Source organism: Trachurus trachurus (genome assembly GCF_905171665.1).
Source record: "Trachurus trachurus genome assembly, chromosome: 6".
In the NCBI taxonomy this organism is placed as follows: Eukaryota; Metazoa; Chordata; class Actinopteri; order Carangiformes; family Carangidae; genus Trachurus; species Trachurus trachurus.
The window spans coordinates 5316715-5338617 of NC_139897.1; the positions used below are offsets into that span (position 1 = coordinate 5316715).

A 21903-nucleotide genomic window follows, 5' to 3' on the forward strand; every position below is an offset into this window, starting at 1 on the left:
TTTGGTCAGTGATACATTTCATTCCATCCAGTTTGAAACTGTTCCCGAGTCTGCTGCTCCTGCTGCCTTCCTCGCGGTGCCACGCTGACTCGGATCCCTCCACTTGTGTCAAAGAATGCGAGCGGCTGCGTGACGACTGTCAACGTGCACACACTGTTTCCTACTCCTGCTAATCTGCAGAGTACATGACAGGCTTTACTTTGTGCCACACAGCCTCGGTTTGTCAGGATTTCATGTTTAGTTAGGTGTGTGTGTTTGTGTATGTGTGACAGAGAGTGAGGAAAGGGAGAGGGGAGAGAGGGAGAGAGCGCATGGTGGTGGTTGGGAACTGATGCCAGCAGCCTTTCTGGGTCGCAGTGAGAGCTCACACTGCTCGGGAGGATCGTGACAGTTGTGTTGTGTTGCAGCATGGAGCCAGGACTGTTTTATCCATGTGGGGATTGTATGGGAAAAGGACACAATGAAATAAAACGACAAAAAACAACACATGTCTGTGTCAGTGTTTATGTAACACACATCACATCTCATCGCTGCTTCCTTAGTGTTTTGGAAGGGGGAACTTACTACTATGTGGGGTAATCTCGCGAGAGTCTGAAAGGCGAGCTGTTGGGGTTGGGAATTGTAGTTTTTTCTCCTTTCTATCGGCGAAGCATGTACCATGAGTGTTGCAGCATGCGTGGAAGCGTGTATATGGTGCAACACGGGTGGATGTATGCGCCAGGATGCCCCGCTACATTTTTCAGCGGTTACCAGCAGGATGATGCAGACTGAATACCTAAAATAGACGAATGAGTCACATCTAGGTGGGAGGGGGCTGACCTCACAGACTGGCATCACTTTAACCAACAAACTGGCTGCAAACGGAGGGGGCGGGAGGACGCGCACAGTTCCTCACCAATGAGAGCGTCCTTTCATTCATAAAGTGGTATGGGCAGTTTTTTTTCGAAAGCGTGGGTTTGGAGGGTTTCATAATCCTGACTGAAACTGACAAACCTGTTCTTGCGAGAGCCAATGACAGAGCCCGGATGGGAGCTGCCGTAATGTTTGCCCAATCGCCGCTCATCCCGGTCTCCCTTTTGACCCAACCTGCTTCATACATAAAATCGAATGAATGGGGGGGCATAGCCGTGCGCTTGATTGAGATGCAAATGCACCAACCGGTGGGACGGATCAGCCGAGAGACAGCCACCGCAGCCAATAAGGAGCAAGAGGTGGGCGGTGCGCTTTAAATCAGGCTAGACAAGTGTTGGGGGAGTTGGGGGAGTGTGTGTGTGATGCTACAACCTCCTTATAAAGGGACTCTCTCTCACGTTGTGGCTTGGAAATTAGAGCACATTGCCTAAAAAATTGAGGTCTCCACATACACACTCTCACACACACGCCGCCGAGTCACCGAGAGCCGCTGCCATGAAGTGGATGAACGCTGAGGAGATGTTCCGCAGGGCCGAGACGCCTCTCTTCTGGGTCGGCGCATTAACTGTGGCCTCCCTGGCGCTGTGGCTGCTCTACAGGCTGCTCTCAGGCTTCAGGATCTGGGTCTTGGGAAATGGGCAGCTACTCTCTCCGAAGCTGGGCAAATGGGCAGGTAAGTTGGTTCAGATCAGTTTTCACGCCATCACGGTCATGAAGGGGGCAGCTCAGGGGGGGTAGGTAGGGCAGGTGGAGTCGACGAGCCCCAGAGTGTGGGGGCTTATTTGAGCTCAAACTTCACTTTGGCACAAAGAAGGGGCTGCATTCTGGTGCGTTTTATTATTTTTTCCCTCTCTCTCTCTCTGTGGTTTAATTCTGGTGTTGCGTAACAGTCACAGGTAAGCAGCTGTTTGACTGACAATATAATGGTCCTTATTAGCTCAATTGGTTTCTTTCTGGCGTCAAACACAGCACCGTCTGCTTGCCAGGGGCTCCAATCAGCGTTTTGAAGCCACACTTGGAGCGGTAGGGGGTGGGGGGTGGTGAGGGGGGATGCCCCACATTGGTGAGCCAGGAGCCAAATTGCGCAGGCTATGCGCACTTTTCACAGAGCTGTTTTATGTGGGTGAGCTCTCAGCCAGCGCACTACTGAACCACTTTAGCCCATCCGCATGATGTAGGACAAACCCATATGCTCAATCAAAACGTGACCTACATCCAGATAATATTCAAAGCTTTTAGACTTTAAAAAATGTCTCATTGTTGTAGTTCCAACAGTTCGCCCCGCGTCTTAATTAGTTTGTATATGAATCCACTCAGGCGGTGTTTTTGTCCTGCTTTTGGTGCTGTCGACGGTTCCTGGCTCACCGTTCTCTCATGTCACATTGCCCTACCTGTCCCACTCCGTTTGCCCTATATACTGCTAGACGACATTAAAATGCCATTAATTGGAATCAGACTCTCTGAATTGCACTTTTTAAACGTGCTTGTCTGAGCAGGAGCGAGTTACCGGTCAGATCGAAGTGTATTTTGGTTTTGTAGCGACTAGTCTCATAGGAATCGCCCTGCCATGGCTTGACCCACTTCTCCAGTCTCCTATTTGACGAAGACTGCTGCGTCTGGAGCCTCTTGCTGCGCAATTTGCCGAGCGCTCACAGTTGCATCGGGATGGGTTGATAACCCCACCCCCTTGCTTTCTCTTCACCCCCCAAAAAAGGAAGAAAGAAAAAAAAAACAGGCGATCCACATAGATCAAATTCTTGTCGTTTTTATATATCAATATATTGAACCTATTTGTTTATCTCTGCACTGTGACGCACTTTGCCTCGAAATCGTCATTTTCCCCCCTTCATCTTTCATAAATGGGGTGTTTAATTGATGCCCTGTACGTCAGGAAACCAAAGGCATGACGCAAAGGTGGGGTGCCTTTAGGAATGACTAATGTACATGTTTATTTTAGTGATACTCCAGAAATATGCGGAGGAATACCGGTGCACACCGATGAGTCATGCGCTTGTTCCTCGCTTCGTCATCCATTGGTCATATAGAAATTGTGATCCCCCCCACCCCATACCACCACCCCCACACAGCCCTCCCCACCTTCACCAGCCCAGCTCTAAGAGGTTCCCTTCTTTCACTCCTAGTGACCAGAAATGCTTCCTCGGTGCAGTTTTCTGTTATACAATAGCCAAAGTCGTGTGATATTTTGTCTTTTCAGTCGGATTTTAAAGTGTGGGAGATGCTTAGGCAGCAGTTTTTCTTTTTTCTTTCTTTTTTTTTTTTTTTTATTTTTTTTTTTAGAAAAGATTCGTATTGCTCATTAAATGCAGATCTCTCGATTATTCTTTAAAATCGTTATTAATCTCACGCCGCTCCCTCGAGCTGGTTTCTGTCACGAGTTCAGTCATGTCAAGACTCTGAAGCTCATTTTCAATCACAGCAAAGGGACAGGAGGACAGGAGGCGAACGGCGTGGTGGGGGAGGGAGGGGTGGCGGGGGCTCGTGAGGTGCACTCGGGATGAGGTGTCCTCCTCGGCTGGTTTTACCAGATGTGCAGGTCCGGCCAGGTTGGGAGGTGGCGTGATTTGATGCACATGCACTTGCGTCAAGTGCTGCTGCTCCCTCCTTTCACCAAGAACAGGGTCCACCTGTTGCAACAAGTATAGCACACAACTTCCTCCAACTATTGACTGTAGGCTTTGTATTGCTTTTTATATTAATGGACACTAAACAACAGGAGTGTGATACTGTATGTTAAGTTCTGTTGTGTTGTAGTGTTGCTGCTTTGGAGACTGGGTTCTCTTAAATCCACTATTTATATGTGCAGTTATAATATGCCAGGCTAGAGCACAAAACTTACAGTAGGCTATTCTTAAATGCCAAATACTGTCATGTAAACTTGTAAAGTGAGAGGTTGAAATGTTCTAACTTTTTTTTTTTTTTTTTTTTAAAGAAAGTAGCTGTGCATGAAGATTGTTTCATTTGAAATGCGTAGTAGAAATAGTAGTTGGATTAGGTCATTGAACTTACCTGTTACAGACTTTGTGTGATAAAGCATACCATTTTATGACATGCATGGGAAAACATCCCTAGACTCCCATGCTCTCTAGAGACAGACTCTGCAGAGACGGCTGGTATTTCCTGGTCAGACAGGTTTGTGTAAGTTTAGTAACCTCTAGAATTTACTGGATCAGATAAGACTTCTCTTGCAGCATTGGGACATTTTGCTTGTATGTAGTGTTAGTTTTGGTTTCTTTGCTTTGGGGACGCGTTTCAGTGCTTCCACATCATCTCTGGGCGCCTTCGTGTCTGTGCCGGAGCTCTGCAGCTTTTGTATGCAGAGCAAGAGCAGGGATTTCTCTGGAGTTTCTCTGCCAGTGACTGGTGTTCCCCTTAGTGGATGGGACTCCTTGTGGCAGAACAGGGGCACTGCAGCATGAGACAAAGTGGCTTCCCCAGCCTGTGCTGCACTGTGCATATACACATACACTCTCACAGCCTCCCTTCCTCCTGCCAGCCTGGTGCATGTCTGCAGCTCAGTTTTTCTCCTCTTCTTTTTCTTAATATCACGACTAAAAGAAAAGGTTTTTATCTTTTCAAAAAAATACTCAGACTAAAGGATGCACCTGAAGAAATGGAGATTCCAAAGATACAGTTTTAGCAGTGTGCAGGAATTCAGCTTTTGATTACATATTCAGTCTTTTAGACTGAAAAAGACCCTTCAAGTGTTTCATGGTATTGTAGCAGATTTATGTTGCAGTGTTCAGTATTCGTGCTTTCATTTCCAGCGGAGCAGCTTTTCACTCTAATGTGTAGTAGTGCTCAGTTTTCTCCTCTGTGCTCCCTCCTCCACTCCTAGCCCCCAGCATCCCGTATTATATAAGGGAGCTTGTGTGTCTGTCTGTGTGTGCATGTGTGTATGGTGTGTAAAATTGTATTATAGTGAAATAAATTAGACCAAAAGGATCTTCCTTTTCTTTTTTTTAAAGTGTGTGTTGGGGTGGGGGTGATGTGACAAGCTCCTCCCAACATCATCATGACCATGCCCCCCCTCCCAACCTCTGACGTTAGAGTTTATTGAGAAAATGGTCCTATTATATAAGAAAGATGCAGCCATTCATCATTACAGCACAAGAGTGACAAAGACTTGGGTCAGCACTTATGCAAGAAATGTTGAGTTTGATTTGGCTGTGGAGAACGCCGGTCTATCAGTGAGGGCTGGAAGCAGCTAAGAGATACAGGGCAGCGTTAATTATTATCCCAGAATAACTTTCAGCGTGTGTTTTTTATGAATAGGCAATAGGTTCCATTCATGGTAAGGAAAATGCACATATGTGAATGAAATTTATTCAACTGAGGCAGGGTCTCCACTTGTTCATCCTTGTGAATGTGCTTCCCCCTAGTGCTTTGTGTGTGTGCGCATGTGTATTTATGTGTGTGTGTGGGCGGGGAGAGGGAGAAAGAGAGGGAACACTGCTGTTCATGTGATGAACACGCTCTGTGACACGTGCCAGAGCCAGGGATGCTGGGAAAAGAGAGAGAGAGGAAAAATCCTCTGCATCTCCCTCATTTCAAGCTCTTCTCAATCCCCCCTCCCTCCCTCCTTCCCTCTCTACATTGCACTCAGCTCTCCAGCCTGTGTGTGCATGTGTGTGTTTGTTTCTCTATATCTGGCACTCTTTGTACAGTACCATCTTCATCAGAGCATGTTGTTCTTTCCCCCAGTTTTACTTCTCTCACAGTCTCCATCAGTGTCCCTCTCTCATGTCCATTTGTTTGCCCACTAACCCCAATAATGACCAGTGCTGACATGATTTTGTCAATGAGCAAAGCAGTCATCAATTTAAATTTTGTACTTCAGCATCTACAGTAGTACCTTTTGCAATTTTCCATTTCTATTTTTTTATGCAATATAAAATAGTAAAAGGATGCTGCTTATAGTTTTGGTTTTTTTTTTTAATGATTTGTTGAAGGAATATCAGAATTCCTCAAAACCTAAAGTGTTCTTCATTTTGTTTGTGTCCAACCAATGATGGTTTAAAGACACACCAACTAATGATGGTTGTGATGGTTATTTGCATGTTGTGTATTTTTCTTTTCTTTTTTTTTTTACCATGCACTTGTTCAACTTAAGTTTAACCAGTTTTTCGGCTTGGCTATGTCTTCAATCAAGTGCAGTTATGTCCCTTTTTAAAAAAACACTGGACAGCCAGCATTTTTTAGTTATTGGTTTATTAGCTTTTTGTCACACCTTTTACGTTGGTTGCGGTCTAACATGCCAGAGCAGTGTGAGTATCTGTTGAAACAGACTTTGAAGTTTTGGCTCGGTGTGAGTGCTTCGAGGACAAAGAATGTGTTAAGTAATGTTCTAACACATTGGCTAACCTTTGTAAAAAGCAACATCCCTCACCTGAGCGGCATGTGTTGGATGAGCACAGGTGATGTAAGATGGTTGGTGCGTCAGGGTTCATGTATAGTCCTACATACTTGATAAGAAGACGCATCAGAGTTTTCATTAGAATGATAATAAACAATAGGGAAATGTTTCAGTTTGGGTTAAAGCAAAGTAGCAGAAACGCACGCACATCCATAAACAACACTGTGTGCAGGTGCAGAGCTAAAAAATAAGACTGAAAAAATTAAGAAAAGCTTGCACACTGCAAGGGCTCCTATAAGTATAATTTAATAGTGACAACGTTTCGAGCTATACTTATAGGAGCCCTCGCAGTGTGCAAGCTTTTCTTCATTCTTTTGAGTTTGGGTTAAACTCTGGCTGGCCTGGGGGTTCATGTGATTTGATTGTAGACAAAGCTCCTGCTGAATGAAATGTTCAGAAACATTAGAGACATAATCATGGTACATTGTGTTTTTGTATTTTTGGTGATGGCATGTTTTAGAACATCATCCACTGTTTAAAGTAATCTGTAAATACATTGATGGGACATCTGCCAATTTTTTGTCATATCAACAAGTATTTCCCGTCTTGCAACTCACAGGTTTTTAAAGTTGCAGCACCAGAGTCCAGCAGGTGATTCCACTAATGAAATGAAATCACCTGCTGCAGGCTTTGTCTGATATGAAACCTCCACACCAGGGGCGGATCTTCCATGGTGGCACAGGGGGGCACCTGCCCCCCCTGCAATCTGATTGGCCACCCTGTTTGCCCCCCAATGGTCATTGACTTGTGCCAATGTCAGTCACTGTGTAAAGCTGAGCTACAAGCACTAACTTCTGACTAAGGCTCTTAATCAACTCTGTCTAGAGTTGTAAAGTAAATAAAGAAAAGTTGAGCTGTCTAACTACTGGCTAAGAGTACAAGATATTTCTGTTCACTGTGAGATTTTTTTGTGTTCTGCTAAGACTTCCCATTTGCAAGATAGAGTTGATTATTGATTGACCAGAATTTTAATATTGACAAGTGGAAAATGAAAATGTCATAGGCATCTTCCTTACAATGTGAAAGATTCAGTGTGGCCAATAAAAGCAAAATGAAGACGTAGACAAGACAAGACTGTAAACAGTGTGTAACTGTACATTATAAATAATCAAGACGCGATCAGTGGCAGCCTTAATTTTTGTTACTTTTGGGTGGTCCCCCCAAATTCACTCTTGTTGCCCCCTGTGTCCCCCACCAGAAAATACTCTGGACCCGCCCCTGCTCCACACAGTACACTCTGTTCTCAGCAGCACACGGACAAACAGTGAAGTTTGTTTCCTGCGCAAAAAATAAATAAATAAATAAATAAATAAATAAATAAATGAATTAAAAATCACCTCGTCTCAGTCCAAATAGTTGTGGGGAAGGAGGGAGGGGGCGCGAGACTATTTTTTGCTCCGTACCCAAATATAGATGCCGCTTCTATCTTGGGCCGCACTGAAGTAGCTACATGTTCTCTTTTTCTGTCTCTCACTCCCCCCTTCTCCTCTCTCCCTCCTCCCTCCCTCTCTCCCTCCCCTCCGGCCCGATCAAGCTTTATTTTCGTCGACTATATTACCCATGTGACTTCTCTCCCCTGCTATTTAAAGCATCGCGCGCGTGTGTATGTGTGTTTGAATGCAGAAGGTAGGCGGGTTGTGTGTGTGTGTTGGGTGGGGGGGTGTTGGATCTTCTGCTGCAATCCTCCCTCCTATCTTTTTTTTTCTCTCTCCCTCTCCCTCTGAGGTGGGAGGGGCTGCTCGTTGATAGGCGAGTTTGGGGTGCGACAGATTACATAACAGTACGTAACAAGAGCGGGGCATACAAGGACCGCAGTCTCTCCTCACTGAGAATCTTAATTGGGGATTTGGTGGTGGTGGGGGAGGTGTGTGGGTGGGGTGGGGGCATTTTAGTCCTGTCGCGCTCTCTTTGCATGCATAGGAAGTTTTTATTTTATTTTATTTAAAAAAAAAATAAAAAAAAACACCTCACCCCTGTGGCTAACTAGTAGCCTAGTTAAGACCACCCCTACACCAGATGTGCTTATTTTACCACACACTTCACCTCAAGAGGGGATAACCAGCCAATAAACAGAAATCTGAACCTACATATTCATAAAGATTTCCTTTTTTTTTATTAGGCGCTGCTCATCCTCACACACGCGCCCTCTCATGCAGTCCACCATAGTGTAAATCTAAGATTCTCCATCAGTGTCAGGAGATGGGGCTTCTTTTTCCTCTGCTCATCACATCTCCTGTGGTGTTTAGGTGGAGGGCTGAGGATGCAGCAGCAGCAGCAGCAGCTTGGTCGTCGTGGTGATTGTGATGGTGGTGGGGTATCTTGTTGGTATTCAGGTGCTGCGGCAGGCAGGCAGCTCCCAGACGAGGCAGTGCTGGCGCGCTGCTATTTTTACTCCTCCTGCTGCTTTTTTTAGACCCTCGGAATAGTGAGCAGGCAGCGGCAGGGGCTGCTCCACTGCTGAGGATGGAGAGGGAGAGGGAGAGAGAGGGAGAGGGAGGGAGGGAGACAGAAAAGGCTGGGGGATGTCAGTACCTCTGGACGTGATGTGCAGCACTAAGCGCGGCCGAGATGGCGGTGCAAACGCGCCCCCGTCAGGCCGGCACGGTGGTGCACCAGATTCTGTGGCGCTTTATCTGAATGAGATGCAGCGGTGCACACATCCCCACCTCCTCCCCTCCCTCTTCCTCCTCCTCTTCTTCCTCCAACACACATGCACACATACATGCATGGATTCACACATGACATGTGTCTCTCAAATCTCCGTGTTTCCTCCGCTGAGCGCATCACGGCTCTTACGCGGTTGCCCCATCAACACACATTCATCCTCTGATGTTCCCGCGAGCCTGCGTCTTCTCTGAGCGTCACAAGCGCTGCTGTCGTTCACGTGCTTGCTTGCGTAGAATCTTTTTGTTACATGGCATGCGCCGCGCGTGTGTGTGTGCCACAGATACATGCACACGCGCACACACAGTAATGCATTACTTACGTGAATGGAATTAAGTCCTGCTGGGAGCACTGGGCTGTGAGTCTGGATTGAACTGGGGAGTTTTAAACAATGTTGAGTGGCAGAGATGAACAGGTGACTTCTGTCTGTGACACTGCACTCTGAATATTGTCTGCTCTTATGGTTTGGGTATTTGCTGCACTAATGATGGGTATAGTGGCAACTGAAAAGAAAATGTCTCAAGACTGGAGAAGAACTCCGTGTCCTCATCCCACTATACCCCTCCACCCCCCATCCCCACCACCCTCCCTCCATTACACATATAAACAGACTTCACTTTGGCTCACTCCCTAGACAACATTTATTGAGAAAATGGTACTATTATATAATGGGTGGGAGGAGTGTAGTCATTCATAAGTGCAGCACAAGGATTGGGGAGGGGTGTGTGTATGGGGGGCTGGGTGAGGGGTTTGCTGCTGAATGCACAGTGGAAAATTACAATTTGATGTTGAGTGTCCTGATAGAAGTGATCATGTCGGACCTTATCTGGGTAAAAAGAAAAGGGAATTAAACATGTTTGCCTTTAAAGCGGATGCATGGGAGGGATTATTTGTTTATTCTGTACCCCCCCCACTTTCCATCCACCAAACATTCTCCCTTTTCCATAGTTCAGTTTTACACCTTTTCATTTGAATTCTGTTGCACCGTTTCAGTAATGTAGTCTACTTTTCTTTGTTAAATTATTTCTTCTGTCTAAACAACTCAAACATTTTTTATTATTATTTAACCTTTATTTAACCAGGCAGATCATTAAGAATACATTCTTATTTATGGCCTTTCATTCATACTGAAGGATCTGAGGAGGCAGAGTTTGGAATTTGCACACAAAATAAGATTATTTTTAATGATGTTTTTACTAAATAGAGTACAGTATGTCCGCTAACAGCACAAATAGGGAAAAGGTGACCTGTCACAGTCTGTGACTTTCGGACGGGGACTGATGCTTCTTGCTCAGTATTCTGAGAATGCCCGGCACATGTAAGCCTGAAAACATGTGCAGTCTGTCACGTAGCACGCAGTCAAGTGCATGTTCTCGACTGTCATGTTCAAGTTCAAGAGGTGATGCTGTACATGCAGTCTGAGTACATAATGCATAATTGGTTTCTCTCATCTCGGAGGTCAAAGGCCAGCGATGCTCTACGTGTGTTTAGGTACATAACTCCTTCTCACATGCAGGTGCAGCTGTCTGCACCTGAAACTCAGTCACGCAGGGGAACGGCATGCGTCCCGGCGGCCTTTCTGTGCTGTGCAGTCATTATCCATTTTGACTGGAATGTTGTCAGAGCAGTGAAGCTCCACTTTGTTTTTTATTAAGGACATGTTCAAATTCTTTGTTTTAGCTGACGTGACCTGTCAGTTGTTCCTCAAAGGTGCCGTGGGCCCCCCTTCCAGGAACAAAATGCTCTTCTTCTCGTTAGTCAGGACTTGTAGCACTTGTTGGTGTGAGGATGTCTCCGAAAGCTTCCCACCCTGCAACCTTGTAATGCCCCTCCATGTTTTCAAGTTCTCCCTCTGCATTGAGTTCAATACACTCGGATAAACTCCAAAACCTGCACAATAGTTGTCTGAAAACAGGTTTCAGGAAAAATGGACGTACAGGGAAATGTAACGGCGGTAATGTAATATTTCCAGCATATATATAATCTCACAAAATGCTGATTTGATGTCAAGGTGGTTGCTGCCCCCCCCCCCCTCTCGCCCCCCTCAGCCATTTTACTTTGCAGTGAATGTAACCTCCTAGTGCCTCTGTTCGTCCCCACCTGCATCTGCAACCAGAGCCTGATTTGGTACGGCCCGCTCCCATTGAGGCTTTTCTGCCACGGAGCGTTTGATTCGTAACGCGGGGGGTTTAAATATAACCGGGGATTCTGCTCTCTTTTCACTTTTGACTTTGTGCTTCTCTCTCTCACGCTTTCTCTCTCCTCTTCTCTCATTCACTCCCTTGTCCCCACCACCCCCCTCCTCTCCCCTCCTCTCCCCTGCTCTGCCATCTCTATTCTGTCTCTTTCTCCTTCACTCATTCGTTCTCTTGCTTTGCTCCAGTTCTATTTTTAGCCACCTCCAGGATCCCTCCTCACCACCCCCCCTCTTCTCCCCCTACCACCACCACCGCCGCCTCCTCCCTCCCTACCCCACTTCACCCTCCTTTCTCCTGCTCCATGTTCGTCATCGCTCCCTCCTCTCTGCATCCCCTCTCTCTCATCTTGTCTTTTTCCTGCTCTCCAGCTCTTTGCTAGAGAATGTCCTCTACCTCCATTAATCTTTCATCCAGCCTTGCCAACAATATGCACAACTGTGTGTGTCCATGTGTGCAGCCAATTCCCCATCACCACCACTTCTTTGTGTCTTTTTTTTCTACATAGTACCTTTTTTTTTTCTCCCTCCCTCTTTCCATCCATCCAACCCCCCCATCCTCTGTCAGTCAAGCAGGGGCAGGGGTTGATGGGCAGTGAGGGTTTAAAAATAGCCCTGCTGGCTTGACAAGGTGAGGAGAACTCTGAACACAAGAAGAACATCAGCTCCTCTCTCGGCCCTCCTCACGCCGTCCTTTGTTGTGCTCCCTCGTTCCTCTGCCGTCACCAAACTGCCTTCGCTACCATCGCCCCCCTTCCATCCTTTGTCTAAACTACAGATACACTTGAATTAACTATTATCAGTCAGATTTGTGAGTATACAAAACTGATAAGTGATTCAATGCTGTGTTTTGTGTGCAAGAAACCCTAATCATGATCTTGACAATCAGCTGAGGTGTCAGTGGGTGTTGGAGGCTTTGTGAATCCTATACTGTTTCCAATCTCTGCTCTGCTTTCATCTAAATCATATCTCCACCTCTGCACAATCTCCATCCCCTTTTGTTGTCTTTGCAACTCAGCCTTTGTGATTTAACCGCTATCTATACCGTCTCGGCTGGTATTATATGCATCTCTGCTCCAGAGCTATATGCAGCCCCCACTATGTGCACTCGGACACCCAGCAGGCATTTCATACAATAGAAAACATTGTCGTGGAGCTCAGAGAAAGGCTTTCCTGAATAGCAGGGTGTGTCCACCAAGTGATTTGCTTCGTATGAACTGTTCTGTCTTGTCACCAATAAAGTCGAAAGGGCTTGGCTTCATATTTTTACTTAGTTATTATTTACTATGAGAACTGGTAGCAGTCAAACCTGAAGTTTAGGTGTGTCGACTCGTAGGCCACTGAGAAAAGAATATCACATTGTGTGCGTGTTGTTAGTTTAGTTCTATCTGTAACTGTCAGTTGATGTAAAGATAAGAGAAACTCTGAGTGAAGTATTGTGCCACAGTGTGTTGTGGATATTAAGTTGGGTCAGAGTAATCCCATGGTTTCAATCAGATCATCATTTCTCAGGGAAGATGAACCAGTTTGTCGTTTTTTCCCCCCTCTTTCTTTTACTTTTAGGCACTTTAAAAAAAAAGAAAAAAAGGCATCTGCTCCCTTACTAGGTGAACTAGAAGTTGACTTGACCCCAACTCTGCTGACCTATTTCTCTACTTTCTGTCTCCCCAGTTGTGACAGGAGCCACGGATGGAATCGGGAAATCCTATGCGGAGGAGGTGAGGCTTCTGGACCCTTATTTATTTCATTTCTTTAACAGGAAAGTTGTGACTCATGCATACACAGACAGACGTGCACACAGTTTTCATTCATAGGCCATGGTAGGGGAGAGCCCTTACAGGCCTATTAACATGGAAGAGAGTCCCCACCCCCCACACACACACACACTTCAACCAGAGCTCATAGGAAGGTAACAAGCACACGTTGAATAGGGGCTACCCTGCCACGTGTTGGGCCTATACTAGTGTGGGTGTGCTGGCTGTATAATGTAGTGATGCTGGGCCTTTGACTCATACTGTTGCTGCTACAGTGGGGCTAGCCGCTGGTCACGCAACGACAGGCCACCGCTTTACCAAGACAGACTTTGTCTAGTTAGGTAGATAAAAGCTGTTTCACATGTATCAGTCCTGCAACGTGCGGTAGATTTGGTCAGTTTCCCTGTAGCGTGCCCACAAGATCAAACCTGCTCAGTTTAGGATTTAATATACACATTAGGACGGTTGAATATTTAAACGATTAATCAATTAGTAGTTTGGTCAATAAAATGCTGAAAAATGTTTCTCAAACCACAAGATGACGTCCTTATACGTCTTGTTTTGTCCACAAACCAAATAGAGAATCAGTCTATTGTCATAAAGGAACAAAGAAACCAGAAATATTCACATTTAAGAAGCTGAAATCAGAGAATTTTGACTTGTTTTCTAAAAAAAACTACTCAAATGGATTATTCGATTATCAGAATAGTTGACGATTAATTTAATAATCCATTATTGTTCGATTAATCAATTAATTGTTGCGGCTCTAGTACACATAACAAGGGAAAAGCATGACTGACCACATTCACAAGACAGGTGCGAGATACTCAAGTCTCTCTCGAGCATGTTTCAATTAAAGTGAGCGCAAGTGTGTTTACACATGCAAAAAAACAAGTCCACTCTCAGTCATGTGATCCAGTGCCGAAGCACAATGACTTTAAGTCTTAACTTCATGGAGTGGCTGCTCTGGACAGAGAAGCTGGATCTTGGATACTGTCATCAGCCTTTCTTATATGATGGAGATTGGCTAAGCCTTTGTTTTTCTCTTTCCAGCTGGCCCGTCGTGGATTTGCCATGATGTTGATCAGTCGTTCACAGGACAAGCTGGACGATGTGGCCAGGTCACTTGGTAAGTGTCTATAAAAGTGTGTTTATCTCCACAGCATTATGGAAGTATGTTAGGGGTTAAGAGCACAGTGCATGAGCTGATGAGAACGTGGCTACAGGGTTTCCCAGTCCTTGATAACAGGGCCTCAGTGTAAGCAGTTAAAAAATATTGTCAATAAAGATGGAAAATATGTTGTGGACTGAAGTAAGATGAGGGTAGACGTCCATTTTCAAAGACGTTTGAGTTCTGGTGCTCTTGGACTGGCTTCTTCATCTTTGATACATTTGTTAGACACAAATCAGGCTCCTCATTCAAGTAAACAAGCGACCGTATGAAAGCAAACTTTTTTTTTTTATCCTCCCCTCCTCTTCCCTGGCCTGTCTCCAGATCTGAACAGAGACTGAATGGTGAATGCCCCCCCCCTCCTCCTTCCTGCCCCCCTTGTTCAAATAGTGCCCTCTCCCCCGACTCACTCTCTTTCCATCTGTCTCTGACGTCTCCCACAGCGCAATTTCCCCTGTCATGCTTCAAGTCCACAGAGGGGGCTGATGGGTAGTCACGAGCGGGGTGCGGCGTGCCAAATTCTGGCACTCCTCTCTCACGATTAGTCTGACAAAAACCACCCTGGTACTCCATGTGTAGCCGGGCAACCCACCCTGACCCACCTATGATTTTATTGTTGTAAACGTTTCTCCTCCCTCTCCTATACGCAGCCATCTCATTTCTCATTGACTCTTGAACGCACCTACTTGGCAACCCTAAATTACTGCTCCAATTTGGCAACTCCAGTCTTCGTGTATCTGCGTCTTTGCCACCACATCTTATTTTGTCTTTGACGCTCACTCGGAGGTTGTGATGACTTTGAAATCTATATCCAGTTCAGATTCTTTTAGAGAGGCTCCAATTCATAATCCCCTCTTTAATTTTTCGTGTTTGTTTTTTAAATTCAATTTACTCACCTCACCTCATCCCCCCCCCCCCCCCCCCCTTTTCCCCTCATCTCACCTCATCTCACTCTCTGACACACTGCTGGTCTGTACCGAGGCACATCCCAGGAATTTTTCCTCTTATAACTCCCTCTCCCTCCGCCACCTATCAGCTAAACGAGTCTTTGGACAATAAATTCTAATTGCAGCAGGCGCGTCAAACATGACGAGGGAGTGGAGGGAGGAGTGTGGGGGGCCAGGGGGAGGGGGAGACGGTTGCGTGGCTGGTTTGCTGGTATGCAGTGCCCTCTTCAGTTGGATCCTGACAGTGACTGGTTCCATGCTGCTTTGATTTGAATGGGTCCAGGGCTCTGAAACAGGGGATTGCTCTGTTGTAATGAGGTTTTTCACAACGCATTGGCCCACTTGTGACACAATGAATGCCCTCCCTGATATTCTTCTTGTGCAAGCTGTGCAGTGTCACTTTGTTTCCCACAGTTTAAAACACATCTCTTGTTTATCACCCTGCACCAATATGATTGTGGACTTAGACTTAATGGGCACTTGTTTCTCTTTTTTTTTCCTCAGAGGAGCAGTTTAAAGTAGAGACCAGGACCATTGCGGTAGACTTTGGCAGGTCGGACATCTACTCCAAGATCGAGGCGGGTCTGGCCAGTCTAGAGATCGGTGTTCTTGGTAAGAGCTGTTTTTTTTTCTTCTTCTAACCCTTCAAAACCAGGACAGTGAGGACATTCAGCCCTCCTGTTCGTCTAGTGATGACTTAAAGGAGTCGTCTACACACTGATGCTTTGAATGGATGCTGCAGTGTAGTAAACCGAGAGGAATGAAGTCCTGTGGAGAGTTTAGCAGCAGTACAAGATGCACTCTTCACTTTATTAGTGAAGAATGCATGTTTTGATATGTCATGTCTGTTCAGTTAGTTTGAGATACATTGTGTTTGCTTCACTCGTCTTGTCTAAGTGATTAAATGTATGACTTAAAGATGGATCAAATGACTTTTAGACATTTTAACTGCCATTTTTCACCATTAGGAAAAATGTTTCTTTTGGTTTTTAAATTTGCATTACAGTTTTGCATTCAACAAGCTTATACAACTTGATGTCATTTCAGCTGTTTGTGTAATGTGTAGTCTTTGAGTTCATATTGTACTTTCTATTGGAACATTTAAGGAGCTGCTTGTCCTTTTTTTTTTTTTTTTTTACCAGTTGTGCTCTACTGGTTGTAAGGTGTGGCTGTGTGTAGTGTGCACTAAATGCCTGTCTCTATCTTGTTTGCTTTTGCTGCCACTTTGTGGTAGAACATTCAGCTAGTCTGAGTTATTCAGAAGCAGGTTTTTTGTTTTGTTTTTTGGAAAGAAAACAATAGAATAATGTCTGTCTTTTTTCTTTTGTCTTTTAGTCAACAATGTTGGTGTGTCTTACCCCTACCCTGAGTACTACCTCCACATTCCTGATCTGGACAATGTGAGTTTGACTTCTTGTTACTCTTTATCTGCTGATGGAAGTCCTCTTTTGCAAATGAAATGGTCATTTTCGAAAAAAGCTTCTTTGTCTTATGTCCCACATCTGCAGCCTTCTGTGTTTTAACACATCATCTTCTATGTGAGTGTTTGGCTGACTGGTGCTTTCTCTGTTTCAGTTCATCACAAACATGATCAACGTCAACATTACCTCAGTGTGTCAGGTGAGTCCTGCTCTGTATAGACTTCTCCTCAGATGTGATTGGACATTTACATATTTCCATCACGTACCAAGTGTTTGTTTAAAGTTGATCCATGTGTTTTTTTTTTGTTTTTTTTACTTTTCCTCCTTACTTCCCTCCCTTTTTATTTTGTTCTTTTCCTCTTCTGCTGTTTCTACCATGGTACCTGCAGTGTCTCAGTTGTTCCCAAAGCAACGGTGGACTACACCAACGCTGTCTGTACTCGCCACCCACGCAACTCTCTCTCTCCGTCGGTCTCTGCCCGTTTCTCTCTCCCTCCCTCCTACTTTTAGTCTTTTTATTTATTTTATAAAACTATTTCCCAGTCTCCCTCTGTTCTCCTCCAAGAGTTTTGTCCTCGTATTTGTGATGGTTGGTGCTAACTGAGCTTGTGGTGGTGTTGTTCTTTCAGATGACCCGCCTGGTGCTGCCCAGAATGGCTGAGAGGTGAGTTAAATGATAGGCTTCCATGTTTTGCGACATGACTGCAGTCAAACATCAGTGTCGTGAATGAGGGATTGTGGCTCAGCTGCACCACCCATCTCGAAATTAAACAAATCTTCTTGTATTTTGAAGAGGGATGTTTTGGAAACGAATGTTCATAAACAACTCTTTTTTTTAATTTATTTATTAAGAAGGGGCAGAAGAAATCCTCCCCAAGCCCTCTCCATCACTGCATCTCTGTTTCCCTCTCCTCCTTTGTTCGCAAGGCTGACAAGCTTTCAATTCACACAAAGTGCTCTTCCCACCCCATTGGCTGCTCTGTTCCCATGTGACTCCTGTGGGCCAATAGCAGCGCAGGCACATTTAGTGCCGTGTGAGGCTATAGCGTCGCTCCACTACATCACTGCAGCAACAGGCTGCCATGGCAACCCACACGACCACTACCACACGTTTTTTGTGTGTGTGTATGTGGAGTGGGGGGGGGGGGATCATGACTTTGTCAGTGTGCTTAATGTGTATGGACACAAGATTCCCACAGTGGAAGTTAGTGGATGTGGAGGGTGAATGAGGCTCTGAGGAGAGCTGAGAGGAAACATGTGCAGTCGGTGCTTCACATCTTGAGGAAAACCCTGTGGTTATTGATCAGTGTTATGGCAGCTGCACTGAAACTGAGCCTGTCTTGATTTAACGAAACTTCAGCTGATCAATGAAGCTTTTCTGTGGTGATTTTTTTACCACTTCCACTTCAAAACATCTGACATAAAATGGATGAGTTTAATTTTTTCGTTGTGAAAGCAGTAGTCACTGATCCAGCTGTGGGTATCGCCTCAGTATCAGACAATGAGGCAAAACTCTTGTCATAACTCTTCCTTGTCTTTTTCTCAGATCCAAAGGTGTTATCCTGAACATCTCCTCTGCCAGTGGCATGTACCCTGTCCCTCTGCTCACAGTCTACTCTTCCACAAAGGTGTGTGTCTGTCACATCTGGACATTTGTCATTCTGTCAAACATTTCTCCCTGGAAATAGAGTTTTATTATAATATTGGTGTTTATCTGTTTATTTCCTCTGGCTGTTGATAACAGACCCAATGTTTTACACAATGACATGTTAAATCTCACTCTTGCCTCCTTCTGTGTGTGTGTGTGTGTAGGCCTTTGTGGATTTCTTCTCTCGTGGCCTTCAGGAGGAGTACAGGCGCCAGGGCATCATCATTCAGGTGAGTTTGGGGCTTGTCTGGTTGAAGCATTGAAGGTTTTTGGTTGCAACACTTTTTGGCATGGAGGTGGTCTGACCTGTGAGCCTTGAGAACCTTCTTTCTCTGACAAAAACTGTGCACTACACTTCAAGAGGAAATGAGTGGAAGACATGATGATGATGGTGATGAACATGAACATTTGTTGTTGATATGAAATGTGTTCAGTTGATGCTTTTGAATTCTACACAGTATAATTTAACTTTTTGTTCTCAATCAATGTGATCAATACATATTCACAAATGATGCCATTTTTACCTGTTTTACCAGCATAGGCATTTTTCAAAAAACAAGTTGTTCCACATCAGGCCTGCTTATTCTGTTTTTAGCGCCCTCTGTTGTATTCACTCATGTGCCACCTTGTGGTTGGACTGTGTACTACAGTTTCACCTCAGCAAACCTTGTTTTCACCTGATAACCCCAGTCAGCAGAGCAGTTCACAGCAAACTCTTTGCGCATTTTAACCTACACGTTTCACCATGCACTTTAACAGTGGTCAGTCTCTCAGCAGGACACATCGCCTGATGTCATTTAAATGCTCTTACAACTTTACTTTTTGTCCTGTGAGTCTGCAGTCTTTAAACTAACCCGAGAGCTCACTTCATACGTTTTTTTTGTTTTCTGCAGAGTGTGCTGCCCTTCTTTGTGGCCACTAAGATGACTCGTATCAGGAAGCCCACCCTGGACAAGCCCACCCCAGAGCGCTATGTGGCAGCTGAGCTCAACACTGTGGGTCTGCAGAGCCAGACCAACGGATACTTCCCCCACGCTGTTATGGTAAGAAGTGGAAAAAATTCAAACTCTGCATGGGAAAACAACACGTGAAGTTAAATGTTATCAGTTATGGTGAATCAGACTTGACACTGAGCCATGTGAAATCAGTTGCAATACAATATCCTGGATTCATTTTTGTCTGTTGCTTTTGCATAAACCTGTGGTTGTGATTCTTTTAAAGTATGGATTGTATCTTTTATCCCTGGTTAGTGTTTTAGGAGCTATGCAGCTATAAAATAGCCTACATATATAGCCTATACATATATTTCAACATTTTGGCAAATTGGCCTATTGCCGTAATCCCTATAGTTTTAGGAGTAGGTTCATTACCTTTAATTATCGGTGCAAGCTGTTTTTAGATCGGTGTGGCAGAGACGCTAGCTGCTTAACTAACGCAACGGAGCTGCACGGTATTTCCACGTTGCCCTCATCAAACTAAATACACAATCCAACAACTCCAAAACACAAGTTGTGACCTGCACATTCACCACGCTATGAAATAATGTATAATTATGTAACATTATGACACATGAAGCAAACACTCAGAACTACTTGTGCTTTTGAAATCACGCTGCCAAGAAGCCGTGTCTGGAATGTAGTTCCAGTTAAGAATTTGGCTCGAAAACAACTCCGTCTCGTAACGTTCCATTGTTATTTCATAGCGTGGTGAACGTGCAGGTCACAACTTGTCTACGAGAGCGTTTTGGATTTTGTATTTGATGAGGGAAATCCGAGTCGCGAATTCGCCAAAATGTTAAAATATCCCTTTTAATTGATATGGAAGATGCCTTGAGAAAGCGTCATCTTGCAGCCAAACCTTTTATTTCCTACCTAAAGGATATAAGCCTGAACAGTATACCCACACACCTTTTTGTCCTGTTTATCTCACAGGGCTGGGTGACCACCAAGCTTGTGCCTAGCAACCTCGTTATCTTCTTTGGAGCCCGGATGAACCGTCTGCAGCGTACTGGGTACCTGCACAGGAGGAAGCTGCGGGAGCAGAAGAACGGAACCAGTTTGAAGAGCGACTAGGAAGACGGCCGACCATTCAGCAGGCAGCCACACACTGTCCTGCTCAGCGTTTGGAGATGGTGTTTTGAGCCCGTATGATCGATCCTCCAGGGTTACCTGAGATTTCACCCTCTGTGCTTTTTCAGTAAAGTTGCACATCGTAGCATTTGTATGACTTTGGGTTTAACATGGCAGTCTGGCCTGATGTGAGTTGTCTGGGGAGAAACAGCCAAAGAAGGCAGGAGCTGAAAAGATAGTAAAATGCTGCTCTTGGCAAAGGACATATTTATTGTCACTGACACTGATGGTGGAATTTACACAGCTAAAAGATGAGTGATTTGTTACCCTGCTGTTGTAAGCAGTGGACAATGGTGGTGGGCAATTTTTTTTATACGATATACAAACATGTAAAATTATTTATTATATGTGTGTTTGAACACCAAAGGACCCTTTAACACTAGCTTTCAAACTTGTCCTGTTTACAAATCATTGAGGTATTTGAAGATGGCAACTTCTGCTTTCTTTCATGTCACTTTATTTGCATCATTGACTGTAAGGAACGAGTGCCTCTTTTTTTCTATTGTGTATAGTAGACTATATTTAATTATTCGGGTGGGTTTGTTACATTTATTTATCTAAACCAAAGCATAGCTGTCGTTTCATTAAAAGCAAAGTGCCTTTCTACTGACAAAAGTGCAAATGGTCAAATTCAATGAGCAGGTATTAAGATAAGGAATGGAGTTAATGTTTATGTAAACTACAGTCCACAGCGGCTTATTTTTCTGCTTGATTAAAATGTAAAGCCACCAAAGAGCGAACAAGTAGTGAACCCATTTGAAGTATCTGTATTTAGAGAATTGTAGAGTTTTAGAGATCTTACACTGGCTTACAATGTGGTGTCAAATACTCATCAGTCCACAGTTAAATGTGTCAACAAATGGAGATGATTTAGTTTTGTGCCTACTCTCCATAGAAGTGTGTCCAGCCAAGATGATTCCAAAGACACAGTGCAGACTACTCGGTGAGGCAGAGAGCAAGCCAGCTCTCAGCTGAAGGATTAAAGGAATCACTGGAGCTGCATCTGTAACATCTGTATTCATGAAACTACCATACAGAAATCATCATGTATGGCTGCACCTGTCCAAGAGGCTCCGTCAGAGCTCAGACATTAACCCAGCTGAATATTGAATACCCTATATGACTTGACGCGACCTGTGCCAACTTGAGAATTTTTCAATGTAAAGAGTCTTCTATGTTTGGAAATTTAAAATTGAATTTCTACATGTAAAATGCACTGTTTACCTTTCTGGTGGCAGTTTTAAATTTTATACGGTTTGTTAATAAAAGCTTTGGTCATACCACAGTGTTTTGTCTTCTATTTATTCTTTACAGATATATTACAGCTTTGTGCACAAGCGTGAAAATAATGTATCCAAAATAATAATAATAAAAAGGTCACTGTTATCCATCCATGTAAACATGCTATTTTACTATCACAACTTTGTTACTATCATCAGTTAAATAAAAGTTTCAAAGTCATGAGTAGGAGAGACCAGATTATTTTATCACTTTCACATCTCATCTCAGAACGTCACAGTCACTCAATTTCCATATTAAATTGAACTAGCCGTTCTTGTGCTCAAATGCATTATCTTTGGTTTTTGACTGCCTTTAACTTGAAACAAACAAAAAGAACAACAGTCTTCC

General features: G+C 44.4%; 1 protein-coding gene across 1 annotated transcript; it reads left to right on the forward strand.

The window, feature by feature from the left end:
- Nucleotides 1-1407: 1407 nt before the first annotated feature.
- On the forward strand, nt 1408-20217 carry hsd17b12a (hydroxysteroid (17-beta) dehydrogenase 12a; the record flags this gene model as incomplete). Its single annotated transcript, XM_083973320.1, has 11 exons — nt 1408-1585; nt 12876-12922; nt 14012-14087; nt 15581-15688; nt 16412-16476; nt 16652-16696; nt 17127-17161; nt 18044-18125; nt 18310-18375; nt 19039-19188; nt 20077-20217. 11 exons carry the CDS (start codon nt 1408-1410, stop codon nt 20215-20217), a joined length of 993 nt encoding a protein of 330 aa, XP_083829446.1.
- Nucleotides 20218-21903: the final 1686 nt, after the last annotated feature.